The 19,265-nt window shown below is 34.7% G+C and overlaps 2 protein-coding genes and 1 long non-coding RNA gene across 4 annotated transcripts; 2 read left to right on the top strand and 1 right to left on the bottom strand.

Moving 5' to 3' along the window:
* Positions 1-753: 753 nt before the first annotated feature.
* On the top strand, positions 754-9,691 carry LOC141693834 (nucleobase-ascorbate transporter 3-like). Of its 2 annotated transcripts, XM_074499009.1 has the most exons (14): positions 754-1,108; positions 1,566-1,663; positions 1,930-2,106; positions 3,413-3,513; positions 3,601-3,676; positions 3,757-3,816; positions 3,913-4,097; positions 4,190-4,286; positions 6,161-6,247; positions 6,343-6,401; positions 7,448-7,539; positions 7,632-7,709; positions 7,786-7,946; positions 9,280-9,691. In XM_074499009.1, exons 1-14 carry the CDS (start codon positions 958-960, stop codon positions 9,496-9,498), a joined length of 1,641 nt encoding a protein of 546 aa, XP_074355110.1. In that variant the 5' UTR covers positions 754-957; the 3' UTR covers positions 9,499-9,691. The 2 variants fall into 2 exon arrangements, with proteins under 2 accessions (XP_074355110.1, XP_074355111.1); XM_074499010.1 differs by lacking the exon at positions 754-1,108 and having other exon boundaries at positions 1,613-1,733.
* A 391-nt stretch (positions 9,692-10,082) lies between these two features.
* On the bottom strand, positions 10,083-13,404 carry LOC141692482 (putative disease resistance protein At4g33300). The gene is made up of 5 exons (XM_074497343.1): positions 12,637-13,404; positions 11,941-12,335; positions 11,491-11,846; positions 11,201-11,406; positions 10,083-11,084 (listed from the first exon to the last, which is right to left on the bottom strand). The coding sequence occupies exons 1-5, from the start codon at positions 13,340-13,342 to the stop codon at positions 10,252-10,254; spliced, it is 2,496 nt and encodes an 831-aa protein (XP_074353444.1). The 5' UTR covers positions 13,343-13,404; the 3' UTR covers positions 10,083-10,251.
* A 3,837-nt stretch (positions 13,405-17,241) lies between these two features.
* On the top strand, positions 17,242-19,188 carry LOC141693700 (uncharacterized). The gene is made up of 2 exons (XR_012563197.1): positions 17,242-17,423; positions 18,124-19,188. It is a non-coding gene; the product is annotated as an uncharacterized LOC141693700 (long non-coding RNA).
* The last annotated feature ends 77 nt before the right edge of the window (positions 19,189-19,265 follow it).

Raw genomic sequence — 19,265 nt, forward strand, 5'->3', positions numbered from 1 at the left:
GTTTCGTTGAGACCGATGAGGGGAGGTCTCTGTCAACTTTTTGCTAGGAACCTTTATTCAACAAACAGTTTTATAATCGTTGATTGGTTAGTCCAACAACTATTATTAAAAAAAATTAGTTATAGGTTCGCGGATATTATCTGGGGTCCGAATAAATTATTTTCTTATCCTTATTCATGGATATTGTGAGCGGTTGGAACTTAAAATAGACTCCACCGCATAATATCAACACACGATTTAAATCCCCAACCGCATACAATGTTCGCAATTTGTGATCAAAATATAATAAAATAATTTTTCCAGACCCCTGACATTGTTTGCAATTCTATGACTAATTTTTATAATAACAGCCGTTGGATCAACCATCTAACGATTATAAAATTATTTATTATATAAGGATTTTCTGACAAACCGTTGCCGGGGACGTACACCTTAAATAAAATATTATAAATTAGACTACCATATATTCCTACCAACTGTTTTGCAACATTATAAAACACATGTTACCGATATTCGATTTTATTAGTTCACCATTTAAGGAAACTTCATACAATTTTTGCATACATGATAAGTGATAACTATATCATACTTACCATCGATATTTGTATTTTTTAAAATATTAATGTTATTTTTCTGCTCCTAATAATCTACACGCTAAGTTCTGTTCAGAGTTGCAAACCATGCACTGCCAACAAGCAACTTATTAGTTACGTGACCCCATTATCTCTCTCAGATTTTATACTAGTATTTAATAGGGATACTCAATAGTTTAATTTATCATAAATTCAAATGTTAATATAGGGGTACAGTATATACTACTTTATGTATGTATGTATGTATGATCTGTAAAAGGCCGGTGATCCCTATTCCCAATACTAGAAAGGAGAGAAAACGCCAACTGAAAGTTACTTGGAACTTAGAAGTAGTCCAGTTGAGTAGAGAAGCAAAAACATTAAGATGGTACAGTCAGCAAACCATCATCATCCACCGGAGAGTCAGCCCCCTCCGCCGTTAGCACCACCACTTGGTGCTGCCAGAGGCCCTTCTTTCCCACCTGCTGAACAACTCCTTCAGCTCCATTATTGCATCCACTCTAATCCCTCTTGGCGTTAGTACTCTCTCCTGCCACCCTCTCTCTCCCTCTCCCTCTCGCTCTCCCTCTCCCTCTCTCACTTATATGATTTTTATGTGATCTTGAGTTCACAAAGTAAAGTTCATTTCTGCTAAAAGTTCTTTAAAAAGTTGGTTGTTTATTCTAATCACCCTAAAAGTTTTCTTCTTTTTGTGTAAACCTTCGTTCTTTACATGCATATCCATCAGTTTCGTAGATTGTACACTTATTTCATTTATTAGTACTGATTTATCAACGTTTAAATGGATTGCTATACCTTTATTTCGATTTTCTGTTATATATTTTTTGTGTTGACTATTCAGTTCTTGGATTGCATAGTGTTGTGATATGCCTTGCTCCCCTGTAGTCTTTACTAGAGGATTAAGCATTTTCGATGGTTATGTTTGTTTTTTTTTTTTTTGTCTAATGAATGTTTTGAATTCTAATTTTGCAGCTCAAACTGTTATATTAGCATTCCAGCACTACATTGTAATGCTCGGAAGCACTGTTATGATTGCCACCATGCTTGTCCCCCGAATGGGTGGTGGTCCGGTTCGAATTCTTATCCATGTCTTTATTGTCATTGTAAAATTGACTCATTATTTAATGAGTAATGCTAGAGGTAAAAAATAGTTGCAAAAAATTGTTACAAAATGACATTTCACGCGTGATGTTGCAATATAAAATAATTTAATTGGTGCTATTATTATGATTGCAGGGGTCCATTTATATTTAGCCAATGTCATTTGTAACTAGTTTGGGAACTAATTTTGTACCCCTACCATTTTCCTTATTTAATTCCTTTTCTGCTTCATCAGGGTGATAAAGCTCGAGTGATACAGTCCTTGCTATTTATGTCCGGACTGAATACGCTTCTTCAGACAATTCTTGGGACAAGACTTCCTACGGTGATGGGACCGTCATTTGCTTATATCATATCCGTGTTGGGGATCATTAATGATTTTTCTGATAGTAACTTCTCAAGTGAGCACGAGGTATGCAAAATCTATCATTCAAGTGAAATTAGATAAATTCATTTGACATGAAACACCTTATCTTCATATCCATTTGAAAACATAGTAGGTATAACTTGCCAACATTTTTGTTTCTTAATATTTGAACACTTTTGAGCCGTTGGATCACATAAACTATGCATCCTCCATGATTGTTTCCTCAAGAACTATCCCTGCATATCTTGATTTTCACAGTTCTTTTCATATGCCTTTATATGTTTCCTGATTGTTAGCTAATTTTGTTTGTCCTGGACATTGAGATTCTATCCACTTGAGCAGAAAAAAACTATTATGCTCCGTCTTAAATAGCTGAGAAGGCTGCACTGATCTTATTTTACTTGACTTATTATGGATCCCTTTTCTTTTCTTTTGCTCTATGTGACTTTTAATGTGGTTAAAAAAATGAAATGCTATATTTAAACAGAACAAATGGAGAGTTGAGAATTTATAGAATTGTCATTTAGATTAAAGCGGAAGCTCGACTAAACTTCCAAAAAGAGAATAGGAAGAACTCTTATAGGACTTTGGTTCAAAAGGATGTTGATTTACCCTATGCTAAAAACAACTCTCAAAACCGCAGCAGCGTGTCACAAATTCTGCTTGTCCCATGATTTCCAAACAGCATTCCATTCCCTTCATATTTTTTCCAACCAGAGCACCACTATAAGGTATACAAATAAATTAAAGTTAACCCTTATGTAGGACGGATATTCTAGCGAACACTGGTTGGAAAATGATCATGGCTGGCCCTTACAGGGGATAGCCTGACCCTTCATTGGAGAAATCCCAGTTCTATATTTTCTCATCATGTAATTGCGGTCCACTCTTTGCAAATGCACCTCCTTCACATATGCGTGCTCAGATGTTCATTTTCAAAAACGTATGCTTAGTAATCCAAATTCTTGTTGATGGCAATGAGATAAATGCACTTCATTCAAGCACTGAATGTGTATCTGTTCTTAATTTTATTTCTCCCTTTGCATAATTGCCATCCATATCTTAATATCTATGTTGTGTCCTCTTGTCCACTCTGCTTGGTTTGCCACTGCAATATATGGCTGACCATCAAGTTGGTCTGTGAATTTCCGTCTCATCTAGCCAGCTCCAGTTCAGCTTCTCATCAGTATTTATTTTAACCACATCAAAATGAAATCTCAGAAAAAAACTCTCATTTCTTCTTACCTGTTTAAGAGCCTTTGTTTAGCTATTCTAGGATTCATGTTGTGCCAACTAATGAGGATTTCTTGGAGCATCTTGATTGATGACTTAAAATATGGGTTGCATGTAGAGATTTGTTCATTGCATGAGGGCAATCCAAGGAGCGCTAATTGTGTCATCCTTCATCAACATTATACTTGGATTTGGCAGGGCCTGGGCAAATCTTAATAGGTAATGTAACTGTTGTATGCTTATGTTGAACTCATTTGTTTAGGAGTTTCTGCTGCCATCTATCAAGTCTTTTAACTTTATGTTCAGGCTCTTCTCTCCTGTTGTTATTGTGCCCATCGTTTGTGTGGTTGGTCTTGGCCTATTTGGAAGGGGATTTCCTCAGGTACATTCAGTTGCTCCGCATTTAAAGTGGAAGGCCCACATTGGTAGTATATAATTTTCATTGTTGTATTTCTTCTGCAGCTTGCAAACTGTGTTGAGATTGGCCTCCCCATGCTAATTTTGTTGGTGGTGTGCCAACAAGTATTATTTCTCTAATCCCTTTGTCATTAAATTTTCTAAAGATTTTAGATAAAACCAAAAGAAGAATAAAAAAGTAACACACATTTTTTTTTGTAGTATTTGAAGGGCATTCACCCAACGGCACATTCTATAGTTGAGAGGTTTGCTTTGCTTTTCTGCATTGCCTTTGTCTGGGTTTTTGCTGTTATTCTAACCGTGTCCGGAGCTTACAATAATGTTGGGCAGCAAACAAAGATGAGTTGCCGCACGGATCGCTCAGGCCTTTTGTCATCTGCTCCATGGTAATCGTCATGTAGTTAATTAAATGTTTACAAGCTCTCTTTTTGTAAAGCAAACTTCTTTGAAGTTCTTAAAATTCTTGCTAATATGCTAGGATCCGAATTCCATATCCATTCCAGTGGGGTGCACCCATTTTCAGAGCCAGTCACGTCTTTGGTATGATAGGAGCTGCCCTCGTTGCTTCAGCAGAGGTTTGATTCCTGTCACACTATCTGCATAATATGAGTTTTATGTTATAATTAGGAAGGCTAATTTTTATATTTTTTTGCTAAAGAGGCACGCTAGTTTTGGTGTCGAGTGACTCTATATTTTTGTTACCTTTTTTTTTCTTCTTATCATATTCTATTATCTGGTTTGTCAGTATGTAAGACTTTTTCTTTCTTTTTCATTAAAAGCACGCTGTTATTTTTTTTATTCTACTTTCTTTATTATCTCAGCAAAAAACCATTGTATAAATAAAAAACAACATTATAACCAATCTGAAACAAGTATGTAAGCTAATCTGATGCTTCGTAACAACTTCATTGATACGGTCTATACATCCTTCATTTCTTTAAAAAATCATCAACACCGCATACATCCTACCACCATTAGTATAATTCCGAACCCATGCCATTTTTTCAGGGAAATTGAATTTATCATGTTAAAATTTACCAATACCAATTTAACATGGCCAGATTCCGAAAAGCAACATAGTATCTGTTCTATATGAAGAATGATGCAGAAGTGGCTAATTGAAACCCTGAGAATGTTTTATAATATAATGTGTAGCTTGTCATTTTCTTAATAAATAATTTTGTTATCGAGCACATTATATTATTGTAACTTTATCTGCTTATCATATTACATTATCTGGTTTATCAATAAGTAAGACTTTTTCTTTCTTATTCCTTTGTTCTCTCAGCAAAAAACCGATAGATAAATTATAAACAAAGAACATATTACAATCTGAAACAAGTATGTTAGTTATTTTGATGTTTCGCAACAACTTCATCGAGACCGTCCACACATCTTTCATTTCTATAATATATCATCACCACCTCATCTTACCACCATTAGTTCAACTCCAGCCCCGCCCCCTTTTTCAGGAAAATGTACAGCTTTGGCACATACACCTTGTGGTTACCATACCCTCTAGATCTTAGGATGGATGCTTCCGCTTTAACCTTTTTGGTATCACTGTCACTAAAATCGAATACTAATCGAGAACTATTACTACTTCATTTTAAGTAGTATATCATAGGATTTTAGAGCAACTCCAACCATACTAGTTAAATGGTTAGTCAAAATAATATTAAGTATTGAGTAGCTAAATTTTTGCTAGACAAAATTTCATTGTACTTCAATTATGGTAGCTTAAGTGACTAGCTATTCACTCCAACTTGGTTTAAATGAGTTAACATAAATGCAAAAGAAAAGGCAGGTAGGGGGCATGGACAAGAGGATAATATAAAAAATATAAATAGCCAGGCGCAGTGACAAGGTACACTTTGCGAGTATGTTGTGCCTAGCCAAACTTTTACATAGCCACGATGCGTTGGAGGAGACAAACTAGCTATCTAGCTCACCAAACTGACTCGAAGAGAATATAACAAGTAGCCTTTGGGATGCTCTTAATAGTTCAAATTTATGTTTAATGAATTAGATTAGGTAGTTCCCTTTGGTGTGGTTTGTGTTGCTGTTTCAAACTTGAACGTTGATGATGAAGCTTTGCTTCATGACTTGCATATGTTCTATATGGTGGCTGGAATTGAGATTCGCGGTAGAGGAATCCATAGGTTTAATATTAGCTACTCCATTGAAAGTCATATATTAAGTAAGTTCATTTATAGCTGTTAAGATTTCATTTCAGGGGAACAAGTTGGGTAATGGAATAAGCATTTGATTTCTAGGCGATTTTTACAAAACAATGAATAAACGTAAATCACCCCCTTGGCATTCAAATTTGTATGTGATCATCCTCAAATGCACGCCATCATACTTGCCTAGATACATGTATATTTATGACAGCAACCATTTTTTTCTTCGATATAAAATAGTGTTGAACCATGTCCATTTATTGCAGACAACTGGAACAATTTACGCTGCTGCACGGCTTGCTGGTGCTACAGCTCCTCCCACACATGTGCTTACTCGGAGCATTGGTCTTCAGGTGTAGATAAACCAGCAGATTCTCTGCTTTTACTATTATGTATAATATTATTTCATTAGGATGTGTATCTTATTACGTTTGTGTTGTGAATATAGGGTATTGGGCAGTTGATTGAAGGGATATTTGGTGCTGCTGTTGGTACCACAGCATCTGTGTAAGTATTTGATGTTGATCTCCTCGTCATATACAAAAAATGATTAAGCTACAAGTGGAACAGTAATTTTTTTAATTTCATCAGAAAGACAGCTAAGTAATTGAAGGACATTTTACTTCTGTGCCGAGTTTGAATGCTCGTGATGGATGCCTAGAATTAAGCAATCCAGTTTCCACAAACCAATGAGTTTACGAAGTGTAATTGAAGCACTGATGCAGAATATGTTGAAACTTCTCATTCTAGCATTAGGTTTAGTAAACCTTGTTGGACCTTCTGAAAAGTTATCAACTCCCTAAGACCTCAAAGTATTAGGAGGAGGAATTGACCGGATCTTATATTATGACACTCCCCCTCATTCAAAACCCCATTTTTGAGATTAGCAGATTACTAGGACCTGAATTTTGGAGCAATATCTACCTTAGTTTCTGAAATAAATACTTGGGAAAATTGGGGGTAGGAGGAATGGAACTCAACTTAGCATACCATCTTAAGTTACCTGCTCTTTTAAAGCCTATAGTGCTAAAATATAATATAAATAAAGAGTCTCCTGGAGATGCTCTTGGTATTAGGAATACTTAGCAGGATCTTATATTATATTTTAGCACTATTTTTACCCTTGAATAAATAGGAGGTTTCAGTTGGCAAGAAAAAGGAGGATTTCTGTAAAATATTTAAATGATCCCATCTTTGTGGTTAAACCAAGTGTATGAAAAGTAATGTTCACAATAGAAAAATATTGGGGTATAATGAACTTTTGGTTACTGAAGTAATCCAAAACTAAAACTTCGGAAGGTTTACAAATTGTGTTAACAGTCCCATACTTAAAAATTGTGTCAGCAGTCTAATACTCAAACTATCTTTCAATAGGCAGTTGTTAAGGTATTTGACTGAGTGTTTTTGCCGAAGTGCTGGTTTTTGGTTACATAAGTGGTTAATAGTTCATTTTGCCTGACCAATATGAAATAGTTGTATGGCATGAATTATTACCTAATCAGCTTCATTATCTCTGGAACATCTTTAACTGACACGTCTGAATGACCCTGCAGTGAGAATGTTGGGCTTCTGGGATTGACTCGTGTTGGGAGCAGAAGAGTGGTACAGATATCCACTGTTTTCATGATCTTCTTCTCTATATTTGGTGTGTTAACTTTCTGTTATTTTTTATTTGAATTTTTCTTTTCTCCTTTCGACAAATGCTCAATTATGAATATATGATGTCCTAATTTGCAGGGAAATTTGGCGCCTTTTTTGCATCGGTACCTCTACCAATATTTGCTGCTATTTACTGTGTCTTGTATGGCATTGTTGGTGAGTGCTCCTGCAGGGCTTCTCTATTACTTAAGTACTTGATTAAAAAATGCAACTCATAATCTTTTTTCAACAGCGGCCACTGGGATTTCGTTCATTCAATTTGCAAACAACAATTCAATGCGAAACATCTACATACTGGGTCTCTCTCTGTTTCTTGGAATATCAATACCACAATATTTTGTCATGAACACTGATCCAGCTGGCCACGGACCTATCAAAACTGATGGTGGATGGGTAAGATAAGAATATATGTATTAACGAGTCCTATTATCTTGTTTCACTTCTTATTATAGAATTCTGCATGAAAAAACCTCCGGCCAGTTAGGCATAAGAGTATCCAAGACGATTTCCGTATTCCCGTCCTAATCACCATCCATTCCAGAATATGTCACAACTAGATATCATTAGCGTCATTCGCATACTAACTTTGTGGTCGGAATGACTCTCGAGAGGGCTAAGGTTCTCTTCTCTTCTATTACCCTTGCATTTTATTATTCATTGAGTCTTTACTGTTTCTACAAGTTCAAAAGTAGTACTATTAGTTAAAAAAATGTTCTTTTATTTTTTGGGTGGATCTTTTAAGGTCAGATGTCTGAAAGCAGTTTCCTTGTTTACCTTACAAGGAGAAATAGGACTAATAAGTCATTGAGCCTCATGCCTCCAACCTAAATTATATTCAACATTCTTCTTAAAGTTTCGACTTGTAATGCCTACTGCACAAACTTTGGTGAATATTTTGTTACACATTATTTTCACCGCTATGTGCATCCTGATTAAAGGGTCATTGTCATTTTTTTTTCTTTCCACTCTAGTCAATTAGTACTTTCTGCCACCTTTGTTATATTCAATCCCATATGACCGAGCTTTCTTACCTTTTGAAAACTAAAATAATTTATTCTCTTTTTCTTATAAGCATTTGTTTCCCATTTTCAAACTTTGCTATTTATTCAACATCATTCCTCCAATTATGCAAGTTGGTTCTCTGCTTAGCCACATTGACTTCAAACTGCTGTATCTTAAATTCTTAATACACTGCCCTCTTTTAAGAATCCAGAAAAATAGGTTGGAGCAAAAACTACTCAAGTGTATTTTTTGAAGTCAGTTGCTCCAATAAATAATAGCCGAATCGAAATGATCTATTTATGCTTCCTTGACTTGCTACTGCCTTGATTCAAAGTCTAGTGTTATAATACAAATTAAAAGCTAAATAGGCATGTCCAGTTTATGCTATCTTGACATTTCTGCACTTATAAGTGGGCTCTTTTGATGAAAAGAAAACCGGCTTCCATAGTGCAAATGAACATGCCTCCATTAAGAGATGAGGTAATGATGCTAAATCACATTATGGTGAAAATGAAATAGAATACGGCTGTCATGTGGAAAAGGATGAGATACCTGTCAGCTAACAATTGTGACCAAGTATAAATTTTTATACTTTAGATGATTTATTCGATATTGAATTTGAAAAGAAGCCCCTTTGGTTATCCTCATTAGTCATAGAATTGTTAGACTTCTTAACTGATCCATACTAAGTTATGTCGTTATATTCCTTGATTAAAAATTGCAGTTCAACAATATTTTCAATACAATCTTCTCTTCCCCTCCTACCATGGCCATGGTAGTTGCAACAATTCTTGATAATACACTCGAGGCGAGGAATACACACGACGACAGAGGTATACCGTGGTGGGTTCCATTCCAGCACAAGAAAGGAGATAGCAGAAATGAAGAGTTCTACAGTTTCCCTCTCCGGTTCAACGAGTACATCCCTACTAGATTCCTGTGAAGTACTAACTCTGCATAACTGTACATTTGTTCAACATTTATAAAATCAAAGGTTTTTCTATTTTGATTTTATGTGAAAGACTTTTCTTCATTTTTTTTATTTCCCTGTCATCTTAAGGGTGACTAGCTTTTGCTCAGACAATGCCTAGCTGCATGCTGAAATTATTTCATATTTTATATTTATATTTTTTTAAGTTATCGGTATTCAAATTTGGGATTTGCTTGAACTTGACCAGGATTATGGACTCACTTTGAGGAGGTAGATTCCTGTCATTGTCATCTATATTTTCTTTATTTGTTTTGTTTGCTAGTAGCGAACTTGCGTCTTTTCTAGCTTTAATAAAACTTTAAAATCGTACTTATGTGGAGTTAATGAAATGCTAAATCAATATTAAGTTAAGTATTTTGTCTAGATGGCTTGAAGCTTTTCAAAATTTTCAGTTTCTTTCATTATCTGATTGATGTAGTGGTAATGACTTGTTATAAATTTGTTTTGAGGGCAGTCAACACGTTTTTATTTTTTTTGCCGCGTTGTGTCGGCGTCCAATAGTTACAATAGCGACAAGCACCATAAAATAGTAACCATTTAGTTCTCAATATCAAAACCTCCATTGGAATTTCTAGAACTGCGGACCACTTAGAGGATGTGACATGACTTATAAGTGTGAACATATCCGATGACCCTTTCCAGGTCTTATATTATTATTCTAACATTATGTATTATCGGACAGGACTACAAGTATACTAGTAATATTTACTCAGCTAGCCAGTCTAAGTTAAAGCATTCCTCTGCAACCTGAACATAAAGATTTGGTAAAACCTTGAACAATTTTTCCCATTGCAAAGAAATCTCTTCATCGCAGATTACTCTTACCAATGATCGTAGTGATACTGCAGACTTTGGTACAACCTTTATTTGTGGACATTCTCTCATGTCGATCTTTTCCAGGCATGTCCATTTTTCGATGTCCTGGGGGAGGCTCCTCAGGTTGATACATTGAGATATGTCTATGTACTTCAGCTTTCTCAGCTCACAAATCCCTTGAGGAAGTTTATCCAGATTAGGGCATGCATATATCCTTAAAATCTGCAAAAACTGTAGGTCGCCTATATCGGTTGGAAGATTAGTGAGACTGTCGCAGTTTGTGACACCTAAGCTCTTGAGTTTCTTAATGCGACAAATGCTGGGGTGCAGCTCCATTAGATCGATGCAATGGTCCATTGTTAGCTCTTCGAGTCGAGGAAACAGAAGGGGCATATCTAAACTTGAGTGGTCATGGCTAGGGGATATCTTGCAAAGGACTAGTGATATCTTTCTCAACTTCTTAAGGGGAGTTGTGGTGGATGGTAGTTGAGGAACAGATACTTTTTCGAACCAGAGGCTTGTCAAGTTGGCTAAATTTGAAAACACTGATGTATTGTGAAGGACTGCACTTGAGGAGCTATAGTTTATTATAACTAGCGCTCTAAGCTTTGGCATGTTTTCAATGAAACGAGGGAGTGCGTATTCACTGGACGAGAAATTTATAATGAGAACTTCAGCTTTAGGAAATTCCATACTAAACCAGTCCATCTCTGTCATTTCACCTGTATAAACATATATGAAGCAAATTAGCCAAGCTAACACAAAACATTAACAACAATGATAGAACATCTCATCAAAATGTTTTAAAAGACATGTAGTAATTTATTAAATTTCAAACCTGTGTGTATTGAAACGACACGTGCATGGAATGGCTGATCCACATTCCTCTCCCAGTCCTTTGGGAGTCCCTCTTCTCTTCTGGGCATCAGCAATCGCTTTCTTTGATTAATGCTGTTTTGGTTGCTTAGATAGATTGCTAGGTCTCTTAACAGGTCGTGCTGACAAACTGATATCTCAAAGTAACTACTATACATGTCCCCTGCTCTGCAAATGTATATTAGTAAAATCTTATTAGCTACTAGGAACTAAATCAACAAATATTCCATTAAGATTTTTCAGTCCGCGTACCTTTCATCTTTCACTAGGTTGAGTAAATTTTTGTCTGAAAGCTCGACAAGAATTGCAAATGCTTCTACCTCATCAATGTCATGTAGTTCAACCCAGATGTTTATAAGAACATCTAAAGGGATCTTTTTATCCTCCGGAAAACAACCCAAGTCCATAAAACATTCCCTCACCTTATCTGACAAGCAGTCAATACTCAACTTCATCCGTTCAAGCAACTGTATCTCGTGGGATTCACAAATAGGCTGTCCACGCGACAACCTATTCTTAGCGCTAGTCCAGAACATCTCAGGCTGATCTCTCAGTGAAGCTCCGATCACTTTGAGGGCCAAAGGAAGCCCCTTACACTCATCAACAACCTATTAAAGCCATTCTCAATCAGCATCGATAATTCACTAAAACAAATAAGTCAGATCTATGCGGATAATGAAAATATGTGATTCAACTCTGTACCTGCTTGACAAGTTTCTCATTAGTACCAAAAGGAACTGATGTTTGGCGAAACGCAGAGAAACAAAATACGGAAATGGCCTCATCTTGCCTTAACAATTCCAGTTCATAGTTGCAGTTGATAGTTGAAGGGGGGAACTTGAATCGAGAAACAACTAGAGTTTTGCATCCAGGAACTCGAAAGATGAGCTGCTCAAGAACAGAGAGTGACCAAACATCATCCAAGATGATCAGATTTCTTACAACAGGCTTAATATCAAACTTTAAATTCCACTGAGGAATCACATCAGTAAAACCATGTACATCTCCAGATAACCATCCCCAAATCTTCTGCCTCAATACTTCCACATTTGGAGATTGTGACACAGTCAAGAAAAATATCCTGTTACTGTAATAAGCTGAAAGAGAGAAAAAAAATTAATAAGTTACTCAACAACACAAACACTTATTTATAGATACATAACCATGTTTTGTTGCAACTTTTGTAATTCATAACCTGTAAAAACCAGCTAGAAACTACTGGTCAAATTAGTACAAATCACCAGTTTAGTTTGTGAACTCTAGAAACTAGCTATAAATCACCGGTCACATTACTACAAATCACAGTTGAACAAGTTGTCTTGGCTAAATTAGTTTGTATTAAAACGACGACCATGATATACATAATGAGTAACATGAAAGAAATTGAGAAGAACTTACTTTTGATTTGATCATCTCTAGAAATCTCTTTAGCCAAAGTAGTTTTACCACTGCCACCCATCCCAGAAATCCCAACAACATAAAAATCATCTCTCTCAAGAACCATCTCTTTAACCTTCCTCTTCCCCATTTCGAATCCCACGCCCATATTCTCACAACTAGCCTCAAACATCTCATGATCTTCCTCTACCCTCTTTACAGCTTCCTCCAACCACCCTCCACCATCAAAACCAGTCCCAATTTTCATAGCTCCAAGCTGCTTCTCCAACCTCCTATTCGAGTTCTCGATACGATCAAACCTCTCCGTCGTATCAAACCTAAGATGATGAACATCAGCAAGAACATGAGCTTGCATGGTCCCTTTCAAGAACCTACTTATATTCTTGTCTAGCTTCTCCATCTTCTTAGACAACTGTAAATTTTTATAAACATTCCATCGACTAGACTTAAGTACTTTGGCGGCGAGTTCAAGACCATCAGCAAGAGACTGTGAGAGAGTGTCGAGCTGGCGCTGGCGTAATTCGGGTAACTCAACGCCAGAGTATTTGATTTCTTGAATGGTAGGGAGAAGCTGGTTGATTGTTTCTATGAGATTATCAGCGGATAGTTTACACGTGCATGCTTTTCGAGAGATTGTGAAGAGCATTTTCAGAAGCTCCGTAGCAATTTCTCCGACGAAGAAGTCAGAGACAGCCATGTCTGGCATGGGAGGTTTAATTCAATGTAGAATGCGAGTTTCACTTGATGGAACAAGGTGGGAAGCTTATATTAGTACTCTGTAACTTGTAATTGTAAACTGTCAACTTAAAGTAAGCCAAGTAGGGACGTTATTGGTGCTCTTTTCGTTGACTACAATGCCCCTGCTGGCTGCTCTTTGTTAAGTTTTAACTTGTAGTTTTATTTTATGCATTTATAAAAAAACAAATTACCAAATTAATTAATGATTTAATTATCTTGATTATATATACCTTAAAATACACTTTACTTAAATGTTAATGTGATTCAGTTTTGATTATTAAGTTCGATAGTTTAAAACTCCGTGTGATGCAAGATAATTCATTAATATCTTTTACTAATATTAAAATAATATGTGATTGATGAGATATAAAATAAATATTTAATTTAGTATGTAGTGGATGAGATACGAACCGGAAAACTTGATCATTGAGATTTAAAAAAATATATTTAATTTAATATATAGTTGGTGATATTTGAATCTGAATATTTTGGCTGTTCATATTTTAATATTTAGATTTATAGGGTTTTTATAATTTGATTTGAAAGATGTAATGGTCATAATTGGGATAATCAAAAGAAACGCGAGAACCAAATTATAAATTATTCAAGTTATTATAATCTAGTATAGATTTCAATCGTTCTACTTTGATTCTAATAGTGTGGACTAACGCTATAATTCGATCTGGGCAGCTCACTGGCTCCCCCTACTTGAACTCGTTTTACTGGACTCGATCCGTCTCGTTTAGTTAAGCGAACTCGAGTTTGTATCAAGGTTTTGGCTCGTTTAATTAAACAAATCAGCTCGACTAGACTCGTGAAATTAAACAAGTTGAATTCGGGTAGTGTTTTAGGCTCCATTTAGTGTAAAATTAAACGAGACAGCTCACCAAACTCGTTAAAACCGGCTCGTTTAGCTAATAAATAAGTCGAGTTTTAGTAAAATTTTAATTTCAATTAGCTAAACAAACTAGCTCAACTTGACTCAATTAAATTCGACTCGAATTACGCTCGACTCATCTGAACCGAAGAATTATGGCTCTTATTCTCATAATTTGGGGAGAGAAGACCCAAAATCTCACAAATTGGATTACATATTCACATGACCTTTTTTATCGATGAAAAACGTTAATAAATTTTGCGTTTATAATTATACAAATATAACAATGCTAGCGTAGTGGTTGTTTGGTACATGTGAGTGCTATGGGTGCTTGGTCACCATGGTTCGATTCCCAAATGCACCATATTATTCTTTTGAATCAGCACAAATACAAATAACTGATGCGTGGCCTTCAAATAAACGCATCAAAATCTTGCGTTGAACCATTAACGCAAAATTAAACAGCGTTTTCTGAATTATTTCACAAGCAGTTATCATTCTTAAACACAAGTAATAAATGTATTGGAAATGCAAAAAATATTACATTTTTAAATGCTAGAAAAGACTATATTTCAACGCACGTGACATTCAGGATTTTTTTTTCAAATTATGATATTAAGGGTCATTACCCCAACCGAATTACGGCCCTTGTTTGGACGAACTTCAATATTTAGAATTATATAGTGGAAATCAAGTGCTTTGTTGACTTGTATTTACCATTTAAACATGAAACTGTACCTGGTCTACTAGATATAGCCGTTCGCGAACAAGCTCGAGCTCGGCTCGTTAAGGGCTCGGTTCGGCTCGGTTCGTTAAGGGCTCGAGCTCGAGTTCGAACACAAAAATGTGTTCGTTAAGAAAACGAGCTCGAGCCGAGCTTTTGGCATGTTCGGCTCGAGCTCGGCTCGGTTTGGCTCGAAAAAAAATTAAAAAAAAAAGATTTATTTTTTATATATTTAATTATTATGAATTTTATTCAGATTTTTTATAAATATTTTTAAATTATTGAACTATACGAATGTCAATATATATATATTTTAGTAATTTGAAAAAATTCAGATATTAAAAATTAATTTTTTAATTTGATTTTTTAATAATTAATAAGTGATTTGACAATTACTTGTAACTAGTATTTATTTCCTGATCGGTGTTTCGATTTTTTGAAATTGTTTATAAATGATCCAACCGTACGGATGTCAAAATCTATATATTTAAGTGATAAAATAAAAAAATTATAAAAAATAAATATATTTGATTTGCTATTTTAACGGTTAACTAGTAGTTTGACTAGTACTTCTCCCATATTAATGTTTCGATTTTTTAAAAAATATTTATGAATGATCTAACCGTACGGATGTTAAGATCAATATTTTTTAGTGATATGACAAAATTTTTAGAAAAAAATAAAAGTATTTGGTTTGTTATTTTAATAGTCAACCGGTGTTTTGACCAGAATTTTTTAATTAAGCTCGGCTCGGCTCGGCTCGGCTCGTTTTGATGGAGAAAGCTCGTGTTCGGCTCGTGTTCGGCTCAGTTCGATTCGACTCGATTTTGTTCGATAAAAGCTCGTGTTCGGCTCGTTCGTTAACGAGCTCGAGCTCGAACACAGGTTTTTGTTCGTTAAGAAAGCTCGGCTCAGCTCGTCAGAAAAAAAATTAAAGCTCAGCTCGATTCGATCAAAACTCGACTCGGCTCGGTTCGTGAACAGTTCTAAAATATTTAGAGCTATACTAATAAAATCACACGTAAAGAACAATTATATAACATCATGGAATTTCTTGAATTGAACATACAAAAGGAAGAATACGAATATAACTAACTATTCGTCTAATTTTCATTTGATTCATATTTTAATGTGAGTTTTCCGATGGTGCTATTGTTTCCAATTCTTTATATGCAGGGCGGACCTGGCCATGGCTACGGTTGGCTCAACCCATATGAAATTTTAGCGGTTCATTAAAATTTTATATATAATTTCAGTTAGCTATTTATTAGCCCAATTAAATATTTAAGAAATCTCATTTATATATCCACGTAAATATTCATGCATTACATAATAATATGAAATTTAAATGGACCATTATCTTGAAAAAGTAAGACAGCCAATTATCATATTTAATGTTGTTAACAAAGCAAAAAAAAGACACGCACACGTATAAGAGCTACACCACTCCAAATAAAGAAAAGTTTTTTTTATCAATTATCATATTGTTCAATCATCCTTGAATCGACTTTTGTATGAGTATCAATATATCATTTAATTAAATATGTGTATCTTTTAATTTTAATGCAATTAATGAGTGTTAGATCAAATATTTATTTTTGTTATAAGTAAACTTTACTGTATTTATCCACCGTAAATTAGTACTTTATTACTTATTTTTACCGAATTCTGTGATTTGGCTTTTATATGTATATACTAATTTGCTCCCTTAACTTTATATAGGATCTTCGAAAAAGAAAATTGCCCCTGTCCCAGTTGGTTTAGAACCAGGGGTCCGCCCTCTTTATATGTACTTCATTTAAATTTTGAAAATGTTGAAAGGATAGAAATGCCCCCAGAATGCACATAAACAATCTTTGGAAAAAATTAATATGAGGGTAGTTACGTTTTTTCGTACTTTTTTCTCTAAAAATAAAAAAAAACGTTATAAAAATAATATTTTTCTAAATTTTAGACTATGTGATTTTAATGTAATTTTTTAGAAGCATCACTGACAGGTTATTTTAAGTTGTGGGTAGCTATTTGACCAAACACAGTAGACAAATTGATTTATACTATATATAATCATAACTCTTCAGCTAAATACACAGTGTGTGTTATGAATGGATGTCCTAGAAGCATCTAACTATCCTTGATCTTTAAATGTTTGTCTCTTAATTTTTCACATTCTTGTAACTATAGATTTTTGGCCTTTCAAATGCCTTGTAATCTACCTATAAATAGGTGGCCAATTGAGTTTATAGACACTTGATCTAATAGATTTTCTCTTCTCATGTCTCTCTAATATATCATAAAATATTATATCTAACACGTTATCAGCACGATCAAGTTTCTCTGCCAGTTGGGTCTTCCGGTTCTTGAAGTGTGCAAGTTCTTTTGAATATTACAGCTTCATATTTTATCACAGTGCTCTCTCATTTTTCATCTTGACTTCTACTTATACCAGCGGTATGTTTGCATTATAGCACATGCATCTATCAATCATTGTTTATGTATATTGTTATATGCATACAGTTAATTAATTCCGCTTGCACATTTTGCACTTGAAGTCTCATTATTTATTTCTGAATTAAAGTATATAGCAGTTCTTTTTACAAAGATATTGTGACTTTGTAATGTTACTTTGCGATTCTTGTCATCTGATTTAATTGATTAGCCAAACAAGTATTCAATATTTAGAGCTCTGATGCTTATAATTGAACAAATACGCTTCTTAACAAGGTTGTATCTTAGTTTAAGTTTGAGATAATATTATTTAGTTGTGTAGTCATATCAAGTTTGTATTAGTTACAAATTTCTTAAATTTGTTTTTCAGCTTTCTCTTAATGCGGGATGAGATTATTTAATTTTCTTTCCTTTTCATTTTTGATAATGATTTTTTTTTGTGAGTTTCCTGGACATGCATTGCTCTAGATTGCCTAAATTTTATATTATATTCTTATGTGAATAACATGTGAATTGTGTTATATTTGCTTTATATTAATAGAATTTGCTTTGCATAAGATGAGATATTATTATTACTTTATTATTATTTTTTACTCATATAATGTTAACATGATTTTATAGTTTTCAAATATGTTAAATTTCACCAAACTTGAATTTGAGGCTCTTGATATCACCGGAAAGAATTATTTATCATGGATTTTAGATATTGAAATCCATTTAGCTGCACAAGGCCTTGGGGACACCATCAAAGATGTAAATCAAGAATCTGAATCAAACCGCGCAAAGGCTATGATTTTTTTTCGCCGCCATCTCCACGAAGGGCTTAAAAGTGAATACCTTACAGTGAAAAATTCACTTGAATTGTGGAAAAAATTAAAAGATAGGTATGATCATCAAAAGACCGTGATTCTTCCAAAAGCTCGTTATGATTGGATGCATTTGAGGCTGCAAGATTTCAAAACCGTTAGTGAATATAACTCTGCACTTTTTAAAATAAGTTATCAATTAAAACTGTGCGGAGAGAATATTACTGATGCAGATATGTTGGAAAAAACTTACTCAACCTTTCATGCCTCAAATGTACTCCTCCAGCAACAATATCGTGAAAAAGGTTTTACAAAATATTCAGATTTGATTTCTTGTCTTTTTGTTGCTCAACGAAATAATAAGTTTTTGATGAAGAATCATGAGTCTCGCCCCACAGGATCTCGCCCATTCCCTGAAGTGAATGCGGCAATATACAATTATGGGCGTGGACGAGGTGGTACTCGTGGACGTGGACGTGGACGTAGTTTTGCTCATAGACAAGGAACCCGTGGTCGTGGATCTCAAATCCAAAATTACCCTATTTTCAAGCATGATAAATCTAATCCCAACCAGAAGTTGGAGAAAAACATTGAAGAAAGGGGATTGTTGCAAATGAATGTTACAGATGTGGAATAAAAGGCCATTGGTCACGTACCTGCCGTACGCCAAAACACCTAGCTGATCTTTATCAAGCGTCCCTGAAGGACAAAGGCAAGAATGTTGAAGCAAATTTAGTTTTCGAAGATAATGAACATGCAGACAATCTCCTAACAATGACTTATTTGGATACCGCTGATTTTTATGAGACTCCTGATGGCATCACTACCCTATATGATAAACAAAATGCTTGATGTACTTATTTGCTTTATTTTACATTCGCATGCATATGATTGTATCTCTTTATGATTATCCTTATTAATTATATATTTATATGTTATTGAAGCAATATAGAAATTTTACATTCTCACATTGGGCATATAACAAAAGAGGAAGATATTTGTCTTGTAGATAGCGCAACGACCCACACTATACTTAAAA

This window comes from Apium graveolens, chromosome 10 (assembly GCF_009905375.1).
Source record: "Apium graveolens cultivar Ventura chromosome 10, ASM990537v1, whole genome shotgun sequence".
Taxonomy (NCBI): domain Eukaryota; kingdom Viridiplantae; phylum Streptophyta; class Magnoliopsida; order Apiales; family Apiaceae; genus Apium; species Apium graveolens.